At 37.7% G+C, this 22,418-nt stretch overlaps 1 protein-coding gene and 1 non-coding gene across 3 annotated transcripts in view; one reads left to right on the plus strand and one right to left on the minus strand.

Moving 5' to 3' along the window:
• The window catches only part of CANX (calnexin), a 31,862-nt gene that overhangs the window by 760 nt on the left and 8,684 nt on the right, over positions 1–22,418 (plus strand). For both annotated transcript variants that reach the window (XM_023743888.1, XM_006102537.3), the window contains exons 2-9: positions 13,491–13,667; positions 13,954–14,027; positions 15,219–15,277; positions 15,818–15,959; positions 16,413–16,494; positions 17,319–17,511; positions 19,404–19,593; positions 21,712–21,825. In XM_023743888.1, the coding sequence (XP_023599656.1) occupies positions 13,494–13,667; positions 13,954–14,027; positions 15,219–15,277; positions 15,818–15,959; positions 16,413–16,494; positions 17,319–17,511; positions 19,404–19,593; positions 21,712–21,825 (1,028 nt within the window). In that variant the 5' untranslated portion in view covers positions 13,491–13,493. The remainder of the gene's footprint in view (positions 1–13,490; positions 13,668–13,953; positions 14,028–15,218; positions 15,278–15,817; positions 15,960–16,412; positions 16,495–17,318; positions 17,512–19,403; positions 19,594–21,711; positions 21,826–22,418) is intronic.
• On the minus strand, positions 22,204–22,310 carry LOC111823189. Its single transcript, XR_002826192.1, has one exon. It is a non-coding gene; the product is annotated as a U6 spliceosomal RNA (small nuclear RNA).

Here is a 22,418-nt window from a genome sequence, read left to right on the forward strand (position 1 = left end):
CAGGTTTTCCAGCGGAGGAGCAGGCCCAGGCCCAGAGCCATGAAATGACTGGTCCAAGGTCATGCGTTTATTTTATGATCCCGTTCGCATTGTAAGTGAGGGCTAGGCAGTTTTGGTATTACGGTTAAGTTTTGGTTAAGGTTAAGGCCCTGGTTCAAGTCCTTCATCGGCCATTTGTTGCTGTGTGACCTTGGGCAATTTACTTTTTTACCCCAGTTCTCGCCAAATGATGGGTATAATAATACCTGATGGAGTTGTTAGAATTGAATTGCGTATAATATAGGAGAGTGAAGTCCGATACATATTGATTGCAATAAATTATAGCCTGAATGCTGACTGACATCCTACTCTGAGTTCAGTCCTGTTCCCCAGGACTGCTGGGCATGACAGCAAGTCTGTGCTGGTTGAGGGAAGTTAAACTGAGCTGAATATTAAAAGGTTGGGAGGACAAAGGTGAGCCACCGCTGAGTCCCTCCACGTCTGATTTAGGAAGTGGAACATTTTGCTTGAGTTTTTTTGTTTCTTTCTTAAAAGGAAAAGTGTTATTGATCTTTAAAGTCATTCTGTATCTTAGTCTTTTTTCCAGCAGTGTTTGAGGATCATGAATAGAATCACTGCCATGTACATTTGCTGTAATTACTTAGAACAGAGGTAAAGAGCTGTGTGGGAGCTCTCTTCGCCTGTGCACTAGCCAGGGTACAGAAGAAAACAAGCCAGGTACCTGGATCATGAGCAGTCCAGGGTGAACTGTGTATTGGAGTGGATGTGGCCTACAGCAAACATGTTATGAGCTATCTGAAAGCGGTGTCAGCATCTCCACACCATGCTATCTTAATTCAGCAGTTTCAACTAGCACATTATCTTGCAAGGACCATGAGGGGTAAACTTTTTCAAGAAGTAACGTTTTCACAGAAGTCGTTGCTGCAGTTTTGGCAATCAGGCTATTGCATCTTTTTAGTTACACAGTTCAGTTTGCCCTGGAAAGAGCTTAAGGTGATGAAGTGACAGTTGGTGTGCATCGATACAGGCTCGAGAGACTGGAGTTTCAGTCTGAACGTGGGTAACTAGCTTATGAACCTCCTTGGTTTCCACATCTTGAAAACTGAAATGAGAAGTCTCCTGTATACTTTACTGAGGGGGCTATTGGAAGGGACAAATAGGATGGTGAGCTACTTTGAAGAGTGTAATTAACTATACAAATAGAATTGGCAGCTCATAACAACAACTAGTTGTTGCTATGGAAATAAAAGTGCATTAACTTGTGACCTATATAGTTTACTGTAGAGCTTTGTCAGAAAAGTGCTGGTTGAATGCTTTGTTAACTGCAACGTTTTTTTGTTTGTTTGTTTGTTTTTAATCCTCACCCAAGGGTATGTTTATTGATTTTAGAGAAGGGAAGGAAGAGAGAAGAGAAATATGGTTGCCTCTCGTACACACCCCACCCGGGAACTGAACCCACAATCTAGGTATGTGCCCTGACTGTGAATCGAACCCTCAACCTTTCGGTGTATGGAACACACTCCAACCAACTGAGCCATACTGGCCAGGGCGCAACATATGTACTTTAAAATTAAGCTTAACTGAGCTATGAAATTATTTGGAGATTTTTTTTAAAGAATTTAGACAATTCTCAGCAATATATTTTGAGTATTCATAATATAAACCTAGGTTTATAGCAAAAAGGTGTGCTATGAAAAAAATGATTCTAATGTTTCAGTCAATGAAAAACAAAATTCAAAACTGTAAAAAATATGGATCTACTTTTATTTTTTTAAAATATATTTTTATTGATTTCAGAGAGGAAGGGAGAGGGAGAGAGATAGAGAAACATCAATGATGAGAGAGAATCATGGATCAGGTGCCTCCTGCACACCCCCCACTGGGGATCAAGCCCACAACGCCGGCATATGCCCTTTACTGGAATCGAACCCAGGACCCCTCAGTCCGCAGGCTGATGCTCTATCCACTGATCCAAACCAGCCAGGGCTGGATCTACTTTTAAATGAATGAGCATTAACAGTACAGTCCATTTTGAATTTTATATACTTTTCCACCTTTAAATGCTTTTGTTTTTTTACTAGATGTACATGTAGTAAAATAAAAAAGTACAAAAAGTAATAGTAAAAGTAAAATGGTTTATCTGTGACTGCTTCCTTTCCAATCTGAGATTTATTTGCTTTAAAACTCAGGAATTTTAGAGCCACTGAAGCTTGATTGGCAGCACTGGGCAACAACTAGTAATAGAACTCCCTGCTGATGTTGAGCACATACTCTAAGCCAGATACTGTCATATGCACTTCACATGTATTTTGTTTATACAACAATCCTAAAAAGTAGATCATGTTGTTATTCTCAATGTAGAGATGAAACTGAGGCTCTGAGCTGAGTAATTCACCCAATATTCCAAGTTATTAGATTGCCGATGAATGAGTATGACTTCTGGATTCCTGGGTTCCTGCTCATTAACTACAGTGGGGCCTTGACTTATGAGTTTAATTCGTTCCGAGACCGAACTCGTTAAGGAGCTCGTTAACTCAAATTACTCTATCAACTCAATGCAAAAAATCTGCCGAATACCAAAAAATTCATTAGTCGGGACACTCGTAAGTCAAGGCCCCACTGTACTATATATGTCTAACTGTGACCTAGGACAAGTTTGTGTAACTTAGTCTTAAATTCCTTCGGTGTCAAATTGGAATAATAGAACATTTTGGGGTTCTTGTGATGTATAAGTTCAACAACCTAACATATCTTCACCTAATAAGATTTAAAATTTAAACAGATAAATGGATAGCCTACATGAAAGACTGCCTCAGCTTTTATTGCATAGTACCTTTTTAAAAATCACCTTTTTTAAAACAACCAAGAACATTAGCTAGGTAATTTCTTCTGTTTCTTTTTTTAATTTCTCATAGATTAAAGGAATTAGAGTTGGAGTTTGCTATCTACTTTTAAGAGATTAAGTCTCACAAAGAAAAGCCTGGAACCAAATGGCTTCACTGGTGAATTCTACTACTTACAGAAGCACTAAACACCAATCCTTCAAAAGCTCTTCTAAACAAAGAAGAGGGGAGAACACTTCCCACTTCATTCTATGAAGCCCTAATATCAAAGCCAGAAAAAGAGTATACAAGGAAAGAAAACCATAGACCAATATCTTTTATGCAGAAATATTTAATGCTAGCAAACAGAAAACAGCAACATATAAAAAGGATTTATTCACCATGACCAACTGGGATTTTTCCCATGAATGCAAAGTTGGTTCAGCATACAATAATTAATGTGATATCCCACATTAATGAAGGATAAAAACCACATGATCATCTCAATAGACACAGAATTTAACAAAATGCAAAACCCTTTCATTATAGAAACACTCAACAGGAATAGAAAGGAACTTTCTCAATCTGATTAAGAGACAAAGAAATAATCCTTTCCCTGGGATTTCTGATCCTCTTTTGTAATTTCTCATGGATAAAAGAAATAAAAGTTGAAATTTCCTAATTTATTTTGAGAAACAAAGTGCAACAGAGCAAATGGCTTCACTTGATTCTACCAAATATTTAGAGAAGGAAATAGCAATCCTTTACAGATTCTTTCTGAAAACAGAAGAGGGGAGAACACTTCCCCATTCTATGAGGCAAAGTATTAACCTGATACCAAAGCCAGACAAAGACTTTACAAGAAAAGAAATTCATAGACTAACATGTCTTATGAAAATAGATATGAAAGTAGACTTAGCTTGAAAAGATAAACTATAAAAATTTAATAAACGTAAACCTAATTTGAGTCTCCATTTGTTTTAAAGATTTTTCTTTAATATAATTCTTTATTTTTATTTTATTTTTTTAAAGTTTTTTTTTTCCAATTTTTACAGACAGGAAGGGAGAGGAATAGTGAGTTAGAAACATCAATGAGAGAGAAACATCGATCAGCTACCTCCTGCACACCCCCTACTGGGGATGTGCCAGCAACCAAGGTACTTGCCCTTGACCAGAATCGAACCTGGGACCCTTTAGTCCACAGGCTGACGCTCTATCACTCAGCCAAACCAGTCAGGGCTAATTCTTTTATTTTTAATAGGTCCCTTCACTAAGGGACCCTTATTGAAGATAAAGTTTCTGCCTTTGGAAGGTGGCAAATTCAGTATTTCTTTGGTGTTTGCCCATTCCTAAAATTGATCTGAATTTGCTGAAATTTGATGCAGAATGTGTTTGTTTCTGTTATATAGAGTATTTTGTGTTCAAAGTCTTATGTATGCCATTAAATGTGTATAGTAAAATAATACGGACTTTTTAGAATGTATACTGAGAACAGAATTATCATTAACCAAAAATAAATTAAATTTCAGAGAATTCATAAAGAAAAGCAATTGGTAATGCAGAGAAAAAATATCATAGATAAACATGGAGATTTCCATATCCAACTTAAAATTGTATATGCATCATTGCAAGGTAGAGTTAAAGAAGAAATATACTAGGAGGGAAATAAGTTTTTCTTGCTATGTAAAGTCATTCATGTTGAAATACTTTGGAGGAGTAGGCAGGCATATTAGACGTTTTGGTCCATTGTAAGAATAGAAAACGTATTCACTGTGGTTGTACTTGGTATATCAAAGGACAAACCATTTGGGTATACCTATAAAGTACTGGACTTTGTATTATCTTTTTTATATTTTCACAGCAAGCCTTTGAGTTAGGCATTTATAACATAGGGACAGAAGACTCCTAGAAGTTTAGTGAGCTGAGCAAGGCTAGAAAGGAGCGAGAGAGTCTGAAACCCAGGTTTCTCTGATGGGGACAGGTTATACCACATACACTGTACTGCCATGTGTATGAAGAATTAATTTTCTGAATCATCAGTTTTAGAATAGGAAACTTCCATCTCTTGAATTTAAGGTAAATTCACTCTTCTAAGAGTTAAGAGCGATTGAAATATTGAAAGTGAGTAGATTAGATGCTCTTGAAGAAACTTCCTAACCCTAAGATTTTGAGAACTGGGCTTTTTGGTTGGTCCTTGGGAAATTGGGAAGCAAGTCAGAAAGCATCCAAAAAAATAAAATGCTAATATGCAAATCAACTGAACAGCAGAATGACCGGTTGCTATGATGAGCACTGACCACCAGGGGGCAGATGCTCAACACAGGAGCTGCCCCCTGATGGTTAGTGCCCTCCCACAGGGGGAGCACCACACAGCCAGAAGCCAGGCTCATGGCTGGCGAGCACAGCAGCAGTAGCTGGAGCCTTTCCTGCCTCCATGGCAGGCAGTGCTAAGGGTATCTGACTAAGGGTATACAAGTGGGCCTAAGCCATCAGTCGGACATCCCCTGAGGGCTCCTCAACTGCAAGAGGGCACAGGCCAGGTTGAGGCTCCCCCTTCCACTCCCCCCCCCCACGAGTGCAGGAATTTCACGCACTGGGCCGCTAGTTTATATAATAAATGTATCTTATAAATGTGTGTGTATTTGGCTCCTGTTTTCTTGGTTTTGTGTATATTTGTCCATGTGATCCTAGAGGGCTGGGAGTCTCTGATTTGGATATAGGTAGGTAATTATATTTGATTACTAAGAACAAAGCTGTAAGTAATTGAAAGAAGAGGAGAGAGATTTTACCTCATCATGTTCATCATGTTCAAATTTATAATCCAATTTACATTTCTGAGTCTTCCTTTGTGGTTTTGTGTTTTAGAGGACCGGGTCAATTTAAAGCTGGTTAGACAATTTTGATCAAGTTTAAAGAACCATCTTCAATGATCCAATAATTTTTTAAGCTGTTAATTCGGAAATAATTATAGACCTGCAAGAAGTTGGAAAAATAGTACAGAGAAGTCCCTGTAACCATCACCCAGCTTCCCCCCAAAGTAGCATGTTAACATAAACCATGGTACAGTAGCAAAAGTAGGAACTTAATGGTACATGGTACAATTTACAGATCTTACTTAGATTTTGCCAGATATTACATGCCCTTGTTTGTACATAGTTCTGTGAAGTTTTATCTGTGTCAGTTATTCATTTTTGAAATTTTTACTTTTATGGCATTTTTTTTAAAATTTTTATTGATTTTTTACAGAGAGGAAGGGAGAGAGATAGAGAGTTAGAAACATCGATGAGAGAGAAACATCGACCAGCTGCCTCCCGCACATCTCCCACTGGGGATGTGCCCGCAACCCAGGTACATGCCCCTGACCGGAATCGAACCCGGGATCCTTCAGTCCGAAGGCCAACGCTCTATCCACTGAGCCAAACCGGTTTCGGCTATGGCATTTTTTAACAGAAGAAAATTATTAGCAAGAGTCTTACATAGTACTACCAAAACTATGTGCATTTTTTTGCAGGTTAGATTGTAAAAGATAGGTTATAATGTTGGTTTATTTTTATATTAACCAACAAAAAAAATACCCTTGGTTTATAGAACAAATAATACAGTATATTCATAAAGTCTGAAAAATTGGCAAATATACAGTGCCATCACAGTCACCTTCTATATAAAAGATTTTTAAAAATATATATATTTTTATTGATTTCATAGAGGAAGAGAAAGAGAAACATCAGTGATGAGAGAGAATCATTGATCGGTTGCTTCCTGCACGCCCCCTACTGGGGATTGAACCCACAACCCAGGCATGTGCCCTTCACTGGAATTGAACCCGACCCTTCAGTCCACAAGCCGATGCTTTATCTACTGAGCCAAACCGGCTAGGTATATGAAGTTTTGTTTCCAGACTTGACTTATACCCTATGTAGATTTAGCTCCTGAAGGTTAGAGACCAAATTTCAAGAAAATGATTGATACCTAGTTAGCACTCATGACTTTGCATTGAACTGTCAGCAAACATTCATTTAGTGTCTAAAGCATTCCAGGCTCTCTGATGAGGCTTCAGATGCATTTTCTCCTTTACTCCTTTGTGTTTTTTTAAAATATGTTATTAATTTTAGAGAGAGGAAGGGAGAGGGAGAGAGAGATAGAAACATTAATCAGCTGCCTTCTGCACGCACCCTACTGGAGATTCAGCCTGAAACATGGTCATGTGTCCTTACCAGGAATTGAACCTGGGACATCTTTGTGCATGGGATGATGCTCAACCAACTGAGACACACAGGCTGGGCTCTCCTTTTACTCTTTTGTAACACAGAATTCTCACAGTTCAAACTTGTGACTACTAGAAAACAGTCCTGAACTCTGCCATCCAGCTTTTATCAAAAGCCCAGCTGAACCCAGTATATTTCCTATTAAAGGTATATTTCCTATTGATATTTTTAGAAACAGTGGGTGACAACAGAGAAGGATGCTCAGAGAAGGATGCTCTCTGCTTATGATTCTGTAAATAAAGATAAATGAAGACTTATGAAATCCTCTTAAACATAAACTAATTTTTAGAACAGTTTAAAATGTATAGAAAAATTATAAAAATAGTACAGAGGATTCCCATATAATCCAGACCCAGTTTCCCCTATTATTAACAACTTAGTATATGTAGTACATTTATTATAATTAATGAACCAATATTGATACATAATTATTAACTAGAATCCATATTTAATTCAGGTCCCTCCCCTCCTTTATATTTCCCCCACTGTCCTTTTTCTGTCCAAGGATCTACATTACATTTAGTTATCATGTCTTCTTAGGCACCTCTTGGCTGCAACAAGTTTTTAGGCTTTTTTTGTTTCTGATGACTTTGACATTTTTGAGGGCTGGTCAGGTTATTTTGTAGAATGTCCCTCTACTGGGACTTGCTTGATGTTTTTCTCATGATGAGACTGGGGATATGGATTTTTAGGAGGAAGACCACAGAGGTTAAAGGTACTGTTTTCATCACATTGTATCAGGGCACATACTAACAACATGACCTGTCACAGTTGATGTTGACTTTGATCACCTCGCTGAGGTGTGTTTGCCAGGTTTCTCCACTGTAAAGTTTATCTGTTTCTTTTCCCTCTTCCCTGTATTCCGTACTGTCTGGCCTGTGTGGAAGGAGGTCACTGTGCGGCCCACACTTACAGGAGTGGCACTTCTCCTTGAGGATAGAGAACATATATTACTTGGAATATTTCTGCATGGGAAGTTTGTCTCCCATTTATTTATTCTGTCATCTATTTGTACCAGTATAGGTTCGTGGGCATTTATTTTATACTTTGGGGCATAAATGCCACTTATTTTGTTGCGTCTACTGTTCCAGCTTTGGCCTTTGGGAGGTCTTTCTTGTATTCCTTTCACACAACTCCATCATTGTGGATTTTTTGTTTTACCTTTTTTGAACACTTCTTTCTGACACTACAAAATGCTCCAGGCTCGTCTTGTGTATTTTCTGCTCTAATACTAGAATCAGTCATTTCTTCAAGGAGCCATTTCCTTTTATTGGAGATCAAGATTTGATACTAGGTGTATTTATGTTGCTAGGGTGTAGTTTCTTCTAGGCCCTCTTAGTTGACAGAACAGGAAAATATATGTGCATAGATTAAGTGGTGTATGTGCACATATTTAAATGTTCCTATATGTAACCTCTGTATATTAAGCTAAACATAAGATCATGCTGATGGCTCCAACTCTTGCCCATTACCACGTGGATTATTCTGGCCTCTTTCCCTTGCTTATCTGTAAATTCCCATACCCAACATTATAGTGCCTCCCACTGTCTACCATTCCTTTACTTCATTGTTCACTTCCAATATACATGTGTAGTAGCATCTGGATTGTTCATCTGCACACCTGTGAGAAACAATTTACCAACTAAGAAAAGTGCTTTTGTACAGTCTAGTTTTTACAGATTGCACTCACTTCCAAAGTGGCTTTGCTCAAGGTCTTTTCCCTTCACTTTCTTGAATTAAGTTTTTTCATTTATCTATAATACATTAGATTGTATTACATCCTGCATGCTATCCTTGGGTCACTTGACCTCCTAGATGATTTGTAAAATTTTTCATACGTTAAGATATTTTCTTTGTGCTGTAAAGTTTTAATGGGTTTTGACAAATGCATAGTACCATGCATCCATAATTATATATAGCATACAGAATAGTTTCACTATGCTTACCTATTCAGCAATGAAATAGGAGTTTATCTTGTTTCACATCCTTGCCAGGTTTTTTTTGTTTTGTTTGTTTTTAGCCATTCTAACAAGTGTATGGCGATATAATGTTTTAATTTGCAATTATGTAATGGCAAGTGTTATTGCGCATCTTTTTTCCATGCTCATTTGCCATTTGAATATTTTCTTTAATGAGGTCTTGGTTTACATCTTTAGCCTGTTTTTTATATATTTACTAGAAGCCTGATGTACGAATTCGTGCACCAGTGGGTTCCCTCGCCCTGGCCTGCGGGGTCGAGCCGAAACCAGCTCTCCGACATCGCTGAAGGGTCCCAGATTGTGAGAGGGCACAGGCCAGGCCAAGAGACCCCACCGGTGTATGATCGGGCTGGGGAGGAATGTGGGAGGGCTCCAGGGCAAGTCCAGCCTGTCTCGCTCAGTCCCAATCAGCTGGACCCCAGCAGCAAGCTCAGCTACTGGTTGGAGCATCTGCCCCCTGGTAGTCAGTGCATGTCATAGTGAGCGGTTGCGGTTGGGCAACCTTAGCATATCATTAGCATATTACGCTTTGATTGGTTGAATGGACGGCCGGATACTTAGCATATAGGATTTTTTATTTTTAAACCCAATGAGTTACTTATTTTTTAATATCCTCTTTTATATGTTTTTTATTGATTTTTAGAGAGAGAGGAAGAAAGAGGATAGAGATAGAAACAGATCAGAAAAGAACATCATCAAACAGGTGCCTCCTGCACGCCCCTACTGGGGATCAACCCCATAACCCATGCATGTGTCCTAACCATGACCTCCTGGTTCATGGGTCAGAGCTCAACCACTGAGCCACACTGTCCAGGCTTACCCATTTTTTAATTGAGTGGTTTGTTTCTTATTGTTAAATTTGAGTTTTTCAAGTATTTTGAAACCACTCTGTTGTAAGATATGTATTTTGCAAATGTTTTCTCTTGGTCTGATTTGTCTTTTCATTTTATGTGTCTTTCACAGAGTTGAGGTTTTTAATTTTGAAAGTCTTAACTTTTTTCTTTCATGTATCTTGCTTTTGATGTTGTATTAAAAGCTCATTGTCAAGCCCAAGATCAACTAAATTTTGTGTTTTCTTCTAGTAAGCATAATAGTGCAGTATCCTTTTTACATACCTGTTACATGTGTGCTATCTTTTATTTATTTATTTTTAATTTTTTTTTAAATATATTTTATTGATTTTTTTACAGAGAGGAAGGGAGAGGGATAGAGAGTTAGAAACATCGATGAGAGAGAAACATCGATCAGCTGCCTCCTGCACATCTCCCACTGGGGATGTGCCCGCAACCAAGGTACATGCCCTTGGCCAGAATCAAACCTGGGACCCTTCAGTCCGCAGGCCAACACTCTATCCACTGAGCCAAACTGGTTAGGGCCATATGTGCTATCTTTTAAAAGGACTATTTGATGTAGGAGGACTAAAATGAGGGGAGATTTTGTTTCTTGGTAATGTTGAATTTTCAGTAACAAAGCAGAGAATTAGGTCATCTTTAAAAAAATTTTTTTTATTGATTTCAAAGAGGAAGGGAGAGAGATAGAAACATCAATAATGAGAGAGAATTATTGATCAACTGCCTCCTGCACACCCCCACTGCAGATCAAGCCCGAAACCTGGACATGTGCCCTGACTGGGAATCAAACTGTGACTTCCTGGTTCATAGGTCAACACTCAACCACTGAGCCACACCAAACCAGGCTAGTTCATGTTAAAATATAGTCTTCAATTGTAAGTGTGGACAGGTTTCTAATAAGACTTGGAACATTTAAGATGGCTTAATAGTAGCTCTTAGAACTAGACCTATTTATTGCACTATTTTCTTGGGAGTATTGGCAAATTCCAGTTGTTAAAACTGCATATGGCCCTAACTGGTTTGGCTCAGTGGATAGAGCATCGGCCTGCAGACTCAAGGGTCCCGGGTTCGATTCCGGTCAAGGGCATGTACCTTGGTTGCGGGCACATCCCCAGTGGGGAGTGTGCAGGAGGCAGCTGATCGATGTTTCTCTCTCATCGATGTTTCTAACTCTCTATCCCTCTCTCTTCCTCTCTGTAAAAAATCAATAAAATATATTTTAAAAAAGAGAGAGTGGAAGAGAGGAAGGAGGGAGAGAGAGAAAAATTGACCTGAGAAAGACACATCGACAGGAGAAAGACACGTGTCCTTGACTGGGAATCAAACCCGAGACCCTTCCATCTAGGGGCTGACACTAACCACTGAGTAAACCGGCCAGGGCTTGGCTAATTTTGTTTTGTAGTTTATTCCTGGGACTCCAACTACTGTATTTTTAAAAAATACTTATTTATTTATTTCAGAGAGGGAGAGAGAGATAGAAATCAATGATGAGAGAGAATAATTGATCACTGCCTCTTGCATGATCTGTTCCTCAGTGGGGATCGAGCCTGCAACCTGGACATGTGCCGTGACCGGAAATGAAACCATGACCTCCTGGTTCATAGGTTGATGCTCAACCACTGGAACCATGCCAGTCAGGCCCAACCACTGTTTTTTGAAAATTACTACCTTTTTTTAAGCCTCACAAGAGCATGTTTTATTGATTTTTTTTTTTTGAGAGAGAGAGAGACAGATAGACAGAGACAGACAGACATGGATGTAAGAAAGCAACATCAGTCAGTTTACCTCCCATATGCACTCTGACCAGGGGTCGAACCTGCAACCTTTTGATGTATGGGTCAATGCTCAACCTACTGACCCACCCGGCCAGGGCTCTCACCACCATTTATAGCGTTGTTTCTAGGAGAGTGAACCTGGGTGTTGTATAGAGTTAATTTAGATAAAAGTGTTGAATCCATCTGTGTGGTTTTAGAGAACCCTTGTAGTTGTAAATAAACAAAGCCATATTGCTATGCCATGTATACTATTTTGACAGTAGAGATTACAGGTCTTTCCAGTGAGTAAGAGATTATTATTTTTTTAAATATATAAGAAACCATAGCAGAATGTTGACATTGAAAGTTTCTTCTAAAAACTGTTACAAGTCCTAGGAAAGATTATCGATGACTTTATTGAGCATTTGTATTTTCTGTACTGCCTAAATGCTAAGTGTTTAGGAATCCAGTGAACTTTACCTTTTTCATTTTGTGAACACAGTCCCAAGATCCGTTAAACAAAAGAAATGCCACCAAATGATACATGAAAGTCTAGTCCAGTTTACTCACTTCAAAGGGTTAGTTTATAGGAACATGTCATTAAATTCAGCACTAGGATAATTTGATTTACATTTTTTTCTAGACAGTTGGTTAAATGACAGTCATGATTGTGAATTGGGGCTATTGAAGTTTATGAAGGAGCCCTTTATTTCAGTTCTTTTTTTGTTTTTGTTTGTTTTGGATTTTACCTGAGAAATAAAGGTCTCCATTGTAAACAGGAGACCAAAAGAATTAAGCTCAGTTTTCTTTCTTTTTTTAAAAAAGATTGATTGATTGGAGACAGAGATATATTCATGCATTTATTGGTTGATTCTTGAATGTGCCCTGACCAGGGGTCAAACTCACAACCTTGGCTTATCAGGATGATGCTCTAACCAACTGAGCTACCTAGCAAGGGCAGTTTTCTTTCTTTTTTATTGTGATGAACACATTTATAAGATTTGTCATCTTAATCATTACGTGTACAATTCAGTGACATTAGGTACAGTCACATTGTGCACCTATTACCTTTATCTATTTATAGAACTCTTTATCTTGCAGAATGGAAACTCAACTACATACTACCAAATCATTTTGTGCATCCATGTGGCTCAGTTTTTATGTCCTTGGATCTGTAATCCTTGAAAGAGGACCCACTGACACTATAATACAATACACAAGGCACTTAAGTGTTTAGAAAATAATAGATAAAAGTAGCTGGAATTCGGTTTAATTTGTTTTCTTCAGTCTTCAAACACTAATTTAAAACTATATCTACCCTTGATCTTTGAACAATAGCAGCAGTATCTATATTAAGTATTTAACGTGAGGCTAGTTGGTTCCTCTGTTACCATTTCCTTGTAATGTTTTAATTAGTACTGGTAAATTAATATACAAAAGGGGCTTTGTCATTTGTCAAGCTTTTTACAAATGCAAGAGGTTAATTTGAAATTGTATTTTAATATTCTAGCTCTGTGGAGCCAACATGATATCACAATTGATTTTTTTGTGTGTTTTTTTGTTGTTTTTAGGACAATTGTTTATTTTTGAGTTTTATTTTGAAATATTCTTGAAATTGAATCTTTTGAACTAGTTAGGAAAACCCCTGACTCTCTATGGGCTTATTTCCTTTATTTGTAAAATGAGATATTCACTATAAAGTTCCTTTCAGTTCTGATTTGAAAGCCTTTATTTTAAGTGAGAGGAGGGGTTATTGGTCTTGACAAAATTTTTAAACGGATGCGATACATTTAACTTACTTTACTTTTGTTGTATGTAGATCATGGGAGAGAAGTGGTTGCTGTGTGTGTTGCTCGTCCTTGGAACTGCTGTCATTCAGGCTCATGAGGGCCATGATGATGACGTGATTGATATTGAGGATGACCTGGATGATGTCATTGAAGAGGTAGAAGACTCAAAATCGAAACCAGAGACCAGCACTCCTCCATCTCCAAAGGTTTGAAGTGGTCTTTGAATCTTTGTTTTACCTCTTGAGATAATCAAAGGGTGAAGGTAGATTGGATATTTTTCAAAGGAAAAGCTGATCTATTACAGTACTTGCTGATCTCTCTGGCAGCCTTTGCGATATCCAATTATATAGATTGAATTCAAGGGCTAGCTAGGATAGGAGAGTTTTGTGGTTAAATAAAAGCAAATCAAGAGAATAAATCCTACTAAGAAAGGAATGTTGTTGAAAATTTTAATTCTTAATTTATTTTTATATTTGACACTTATATTTGTAGGTTACCTACAAAGCTCCAGTTCCAACAGGGGAAGTGTATTTTGCTGATTCCTTTGACAGAGGAACTCTGTCTGGGTAAGTGTTTCCTGCGGGGGGAAATCAGGTAACATGTAAGTGGGGGAATACTGAATTAATTCCTTCCTTCCTTCCTTCCTTCCTTATCTATCTATCTATCTATCTATCTATCTATCTATATTATTTTCCTCAACCGAGGATATGCTTTTTATTGACTTTAGAAAAAGAGCAACAGAGAGACAGCAAAGTGAGAGAAAAAAAAAATGGTTGCCTCCCATATTCCCCCTGACCCAGGACCACATCTGCAACCCAGCTATGTGCCCTGACTGGGAAACAAACACACCACCTTTCGGTGTATGGGATGATGCTCCAACCAACTGAGCCACACAGGTCAGGGCTAGTGGATTCCTTTTAGAATAGCATCTTATATAGTGAAATTGTGATGACTATTTTATATCTCTAGTGTTCACCCCCATTTAGGAAAATAATCTTTTAAAACATGCGGTAATTGCTTCCATTTCTCTCTCCTCCTCCACCATATACATATACTGTATAGTTTACAATATATTTTTATTGATTTCAGAGAAGAAGAGAGAGAGGAAGAGAGAAAGATCAATGATGAGAGAAAATCATTGATCATCTGCCTCCTGCACGCCCCTCGCTGGGGATCGAGCCCGCAACCTGGGCATGTGCCCTAACTGGGAATCAAATTGTGACCTCCTGGTTCCTTAGGTCAATACTCAACCACTGAACCATGACAGCTGGGTTCCACCCTATATTTTGTTCTTTGAGGAAAATTTTTTTCTCTTGAGTCTTAAAAAAAGTGGAATTATGTGACGGGTTTGATACTTTTTCTTACAGGTTTGTGAATTGAGTACAATATATTATCACTATGTGACATTTAAAAGTAGAGTGGTGAGATATCAAGTTATACTATAAAGCCATCATAATCAAAACAGCCCAGTACTGGCACAAGAATAGGCATATAGATCGATGGAATAGAACAGAGACCCCAGAAATCAATCCAAGCCATTATGTTCAAGTAATATTTGACAAAGGAGGCAAGAGCATACAATGGAGTCAAAACAGTATCTTCAATAAATGCTGTTGGGAAAATTGGACAGATACTTGCAAAAAAAATGAAACTAGACCACCAACTTAAAAGTAGAGTGGTTAAGTAGGCTAGAAAGAGCTGGCTAGATCCTGCTTTTGCTATTTGGACCTTAATTTGGGGGTTTGTCTTAATTACAGGTGGATTTTATCCAAAGCCAAGAAAGATGACACTGATGATGAAATTGCCAAATATGATGGTGAGAGTTCATTTGACTTGAATATAATAGCAGATTGAGGTTTGAAGCATTTCCATGATTCTCTTAAGAATAGTTTAAGTTGGGGGGTAGGAACGGCTGGGGAGAGGTCAATGAGTGAAAAAGGAGACATATGTAATACTTTAAATAAGGAATTTAAATTAAAAAAAAACTAGTTTAAAAAGAGTATGTACACATTTTAAGATTTTTTTTTTTCCTTACAAGTTTTGCTGTATTTATGTGTTCCGTTATATTTAAAAGGGTTAGACCTGTTTGTTTTACACCATAAAATGGGAAGGTAATTTAGCATCTATGGTGTTGTGTGTTGGAAATGGCAGGTCTTATTTAAGCATATGCTACAGGTTTTAAATAAACATACCCTAATATGTGTGTGTAATATTAATAGGCCAGCTTTCATAGGTAAATGGAATATGTTAAAATATGTCAGTATGATAGACTGCACAACTTTGAGTTTTGTTTGCTACCATTTAAAGGACCTTCAAAGGTACAGTTAAGGAGTGGAACTTTCTGTGTGTTTTGTAGGAAAATGGGAGGTAGATGAAATGAAGGAAACAAAACTTCCAGGGGACAAAGGACTTGTATTGATGTCTCGGGCCAAGCATCATGCTATCTCTGCTAAACTGAACAAGCCCTTCCTGTTTGATACCAAGCCTCTCATTGTTCAGTAAGTGAGACACTTCTTTGATAGAAGCTTTCTAGGATGGGTGATATCAGAAGACATAATTTTATAAAACTATTACTCTACATTAAAAAATTATGAGAATTATATGTTATAATAGGGATTTTTTAGTGCATTTAGGCATCTTGTAATGTAATGTTATTTTCCTGCCCAATAAATTATTTGGAAAGAAACTGGTTATTCTTTCTCCTAATAGCAAATGAACTTCCGGAATTTGCAAAAAGTATTTACAGGGAATCTGCATTAAGCTTTTATTTTATTTTACTTACTAATTTTGGAGGATTGGGAAGCCATTCAAAGCAATAGAAGATGGAATCTTTCCGAAAGACAAACATATGACCTATGATTAAACATGAGACCAAGATGGGGAAAAGGGTAATGAAGAAATTTGATATTTCAAAATGCCATATGATTTTCTGCTTTTCTCTCTGAAATTAGGTATGAGGTTAATTTCCAAAATGGAATAGAATGTGGTGGTGCCTATGTGAAGCTGCTTTCCAAAACCCCGGAACTAAACTTGGTAAGTACTTCCTATTTCTTTATATAGCCACCCATAATTATCTTTCAGGATTTGAAATGTGAAAACTGTTCTTATTACTGATTTCTGTTCTGTGTAATTTTTGTTTTAGCAAACATATTTCTTTGTTTTATGAAAGAAGCAGTAACTATCTAGATATGTACATTGCTTTGTTTTTTAAGCACTTCCATAATGTTCTCATGTAAAATTTCCTAATAATTTCTGTTATCCCTTTTCACTGGTATCTATATGAACCTCATAAACCAATCGGCTTTTCTTTTTTTCTTTTTTTAAAATTTTTCTAATACAGTTGATATTCAATATTATTTTATTAGTTTCAGGTGTACAGCATAGTGGTTAGACATTTATGATTTACGAGGTGAATTCCCCACACCCCCAATAAGACTAGTACCCACCTGACACCATATGTAGTTATTACAGTATTATTGCCTATATTCCCTATGCTGTACATTACATGCCTATGGCTGTTTTTGTAACTACCAATTTTACTTAATCCCTTTACCTTTTTCACCCAGCTCCTCAAACCCCCTCCCATCTGGCAACCATTAGTTTGTTTCTGTATGGATGATTCGGTTTCTGTATTTTTCATTTTTGTTCTTTAGGTTCCACCTGTAAGTGACATTATGATACCGTCTTTATCTGACTTAATGTCACTTGGCTTCTAGGTCTATCCATGCTGTCACAGAATCAGCTTTTCTTTTAATGTGAAACTAATTTATTTGGGATTTTATAAAAAGAAATATCATATTTTTGAAAAGATGCTTTGAATACTTTGATTTACTTAAAATCCATTTTTGTTTCTGAAGGACCAGTTCCATGACAAGACTCCTTATACAATCATGTTTGGTCCAGATAAATGTGGAGAGGACTATAAATTGCACTTCATCTTCCGCCACAAAAACCCCAAAACGGGCGAATATGAAGAAAAGCACGCTAAGAGACCAGATGCAGATCTGAAGACCTATTTTACTGATAAGAAAACACATCTTTATACATTAAGTAAGAAAAACCAATAATTTGGGGGTTTATGGCACTACAGATTTATTATTCATTTAATGTAAAGATAGTACATCTAGAGGAGACCTAAGCCTGCAAGTAAGAGTCTCTACTGACTTAATATCTTGGTAGTGAAATGAACTTAGTGTCTCAGCACAAAAAGGAGCTTCTCGCCCAGCCGGCATGGCTCAGTAGTTGAGCATCAACCTTTGAACCAGGAGGTCATCCCCGAGTTGCAGGCTCGATCCACAGTAAAGGGTGTACAGGAGGCAGTCGATCAATTATTCATCATTGATGTTTCTATCTCTCCCTCTTCCTTCCTCTCTGAAATCAATTTAAAAAAATATTAAAAGCAAACAAGACAAAAAAGGACAAAAAAAAATAAGCTTCTCTTCCATAATTTGAATTGAGAATTAGGGTTTAAGGGATTTTGAAAATAAGCTTTTATGTTCCAGAAGGAGCTTCTTTGCTGATGCCTTCATTTCCACCTTTTGTATATTTTCTTGTTGATAAATTGTTAAGCAATAAAACATATCATAGAAATATGTGCATGATGTTTTCAAATTATCTTTTAGTTGACGTTTGCTTGGGTACTCCCAACACCTGAACAATTGAATTTAATCATTTGGACATTAGAATAGAATTTTTATTTTAATGAAGCTTTTCCCCTAGTTTGAAATTACATATACACATGCCTCTTTTCTTAAAGAATACAATAACCTTTTTTCTTCATAACAAAAGTAATATATATATTCAGTATAGAAATTCAGAAGATAGAAATAAACATAAAGAAGATTTTTAGAATTATCTGAAATAACAACATTGTGATATGTATTAACCATTTGTGAATAAATACATGTATGTGTATAATAAGTACAGATGTAATTTTTTATTGAAAGATAAATATCCTGTATTGTACTTGGTCTCTTCACAAAAGTGCATGAATCTTTCCAGGAGACTACATATCATTGATAACAGTGCTAATTTAATTATCCTTGAGAAAGGCAGCCTAGTACACCATTGTCTTCCATAGTATTCTGGATGTGCTGTGAGCCAGTCAGTTGCCAATTAGACTTGTAGGTGTGAGATACAGGCTTTAGCGTAATCACACTTGATACTTTTATGGATTTAAAATTGTGGTTTTTTATTTCCCATTGGACCCCAAAAATACAACCATGAATAGACATGATTTAATAAATAAAAGGTTTTTGTAATTTGAAATTTTGTGAACATAGATGGTGGTAATACCAACTCAAAAAATGAGGAAATGGACCTTTACTAGGGGTGGTTATAATAAGTAAACTCGTTTGCCTATTGACTGGTGTGTAACCATTTGTGTCAGACCAATTGCATTAGTTTATGTACCTTTGGTTTTTTTGTTGTTAGGTTTTGTTTTGTTTTTGTCTCTTTGATTTTTGATGTTTTTTAAAAAATATGTATTTTATTGATTTTTTTCAGAGAGGAAGGGAGAGGGATAGAGAGTTAGAAACATCGATGAGAGAGAAACATCGATCAGCTGCCTCCTGCACACTCCCTACTGGGGATGTGCCCCCAACCAAGGTACATGCCCTTGACCGGAGTTGAACCTGGGACCCTTCACTGAGCCAAACCGATTAGGGCTGATTTTTGATGTTTTTAATATCTGTAAATGAAGTCTTTGGTGTTTAAAATTTTATCTATGATCTGTTTTAATTCCTAAAAATCTGAGGAACTAGCTTTTATGATTTACAAGAGGATTAACTTGCTCAGGGCCCCCAAGATCTTGTTCTGACTTTGTTGCCTGAGGTCTTCATGTTTCTGTTTTCTGTTATAAATATGATCTTTTGTGGTATGTAAAGAGAGCTTGAGAATGAGTGGTTAATTAACTTTTTAAAATTGCATTTCTTTTTTTTTAGTCTTGAATCCAGATAATAGTTTTGAAATATTAGTGGACCAAACTCTTGTCAACAGTGGAAATCTGCTAAATGACATGACTCCTCCTGTAAATCCTTCCCGGGAAATTGAGGACCCCGAAGATCGGAAACCCGAGGATTGGGATGAAAGACCAAAAATACCAGATCCTGATGCTGTCAAACCAGATGACTGGTGAGCCTTTTAGTGCAATGGAGTGTTTTGTGTATTCCATGTGGCTTGAACAAATGAATGTTTAGATCTGATAATTTTAATAGTCTATGATGTAATTCAAATGGTAGGAAAAACATAGACAAAAGGGGGCTGAAAGAGGGGTCATACAGGTCATCTGGATTGCCTGTCACCATTTTACAAACCACAAACTGCTGAAATCAATGTGTTTGCCTGTGCTGACATGGTTGCTTTATGGCATAACCTCAGTTCTCTTGGCCTGGCCTTTCACATGCTTCTGTGAGTTCACATTGAAAGCTTGAGTCCTGAGATTTAAATTTTAATTTGAAAAATAATCTTTTTCCTATTTAAATAAAACTCAAGAGATTGTGCTTTGTGTTGGGCAGTGGAATACAAAGCCACAAGGACATGAGCTCTCACACAGCTCCAGTTCAGCTTTTATGTCCCATAAGGAGCTTCTTTGCTGATGCCCTCATTTCCACCCTTTGTATATTTTCTTGTTGATAAAATGTTAAGCAATAATACATATAATAGAAATATATGCATGGTGTTTTCAAATTATCTCTTGATAATTTGAAGTTGGCTTGCATATGGTGAATGGTCTAATAGTAGGTGTTACTTGGTGACCAGAGCATCAAGTATAAATCAGGGTGGTTTCTTGGAGCAGTGCCAATCAAATTAAGATTTGAAAGTAGGGTGAGAGTTAACTAAGTGGTAAAGATGGAAAATGGTATTAAAGTAGCACATTGTGTGTAGAAGTATAGAAGCAGGAGTGAGCTCAATATGTATGGCCTTTTGTTTAGGGTACAAACTGGAGAGTGATGAGAAATGAAAACTGGCTTTTGGAAATGTCAAAAAGTATGTAAAGGGAAATAATAAAACTGTTCTCCCATTTGTAAAACTATCTCCTTAAGCTTAGCAGTGAAATTTTAGTTGATGTTTTTCCTCCCTTAAATTAAGGTACGGGTTCCTGAACTTTTATGCTGCACTAGTGTAAATGCCAAGTTTACTTGTGTATTTGGTGAACATTAGATATGACTCAGCCTTGTTGTTCGGTAATATTCCTTAACTAGCTGTTTCATTTTAGAGCAGAGGGTGTGAATGCTCTGCTTATAAGGGTCAGCTGAATGTTGTACAAACTCAGGTTCTCACACAATTTAAAACTAGAATACTTCAAAAATAAGCATATAGCCAAGGATAAATGATGTCTTCACTTACCAACTAGAGTCGCACCATTTTTCATCAACTGTACGAAAGTTGGTACTTCTTTTTTAAAAATATTTTTTATATGGTTTTATTGGTTTCAGAGAGAGGAAGGGAGAGGGAGAGAGAAACAATCAATGATGAGAGAGAATCATTGATTGGCTGCTTCTTGCAATCCCCACCCTCTCACCAGGGATCGAGCCAGAAACCTAGTCAGTGCCCTGACCAGGAATGGAACCTGGGACCCTTCAGTCTGCCGGCTGACTCTCTCCACTGAGCCAGATTGGCTAGGGCTGGGTTGTCTTTTTATTATTGAGTTGTAAGAGTTCTTGATATGTTTTGGAGACTAGGCCCTTATGAGATATACTAGAGGCCTGGTGCGTGAAATTCGTGCACGGGGGGTGGGGGGCGGGTCCCTCAGTCCAGCCTGCACCCTCTCCAATCTGGACCCCTTGGGGGATGTCTGACTGCCGGTCGGACATCCCTCTCACAATCCGGGACTACTGGCTCCTAACCACTAGCCTGCCTGCCTGCCTGATTGCTCCCTAACCGCTCCCCTGCCAGCCTGATTGATGCCTAACTGCTCCCCTGCTGGCCTGATCACCCCCAACTGCTTTCCTCTGCCGGCCTGATTGCCCCCAACTGCCCTCCCCTGCCAGCCCAGTTGCCCCCAACTGTCCTCACCTGCCGGCCATCTTGTGGTGACCATCTTGTGACAACGTTGCACGACGCCACCTGGGCTTTTATTATACAGGATGATTTGCATATAATTTTTAGGAAGAATTTTGAGTTTTGAGATTTGGAGATTAAGTAAGATCTAAATATTTTTAGATTGGCCTGCTTCAGATTCACAAAGGGGACCACATTGTGATTCTCTGGCCATTGTTGTCATAATTGGCTTTTTCTTATTTATTTAAGGGATGAAGATGCCCCTGCTAAAATTCCTGATGAAGAAGCCACAAAGCCTGATGGCTGGTTAGATGATGAGCCTGAATATGTAGCTGATCCAGATGCGGAAAAGCCAGAGGATTGGTAAGAGTTTCAGTTAACTTTTTAATTACCTGCTTTTTAAGAAAATAAATTTTTATTGATTTTAAAGAGGAAGAGAGAGAGAGAAACATCAATGATGAGAGTGAATAATTGATTGGCTGCCTCCTACATCCCCCCTACTTGGGATTGAGCCCGAAAACCGGGTATGTGTTCTGACCTAGAATGGAATCGGTGACCTCTTGATTCATGGGTTGACACTCAAACACTGAGCCACACAAACCGGGCTAATTGCCTGCTTTTTTATTGAAGTAAAAGCTTATACATGAAGCTAGCTGAGTGCCCAAACTTATGTGTAGAGCTCAACAGATTTTATTTATTTATTTATTTATTTATTGTTAATCCTCACCAGAGGATTTTTTATTTTTAATGGAATGCTTCACGAATTTGTGTGTCATCCTTGTGCAGGGGCCATGTTAATCTTCTCTGTATCATTCCAATTTTAGTATGTGTGCTGCTGAAATGAGCACAGAGGATATTTTTTCCAATGCTTTTCAGAGAGTGGAAGGGAGGGAGGGAAAGGGAGAAAGAGAAACATTGATGTGAGAGACACATCGATTGGATTCTCCACAACACAA

The sequence above is a fragment of the Myotis lucifugus genome, unplaced genomic scaffold (assembly GCF_000147115.1).
Source record: "Myotis lucifugus unplaced genomic scaffold, Myoluc2.0 scaffold_417, whole genome shotgun sequence".
Classification (NCBI taxonomy): domain Eukaryota; kingdom Metazoa; phylum Chordata; class Mammalia; order Chiroptera; family Vespertilionidae; genus Myotis; species Myotis lucifugus.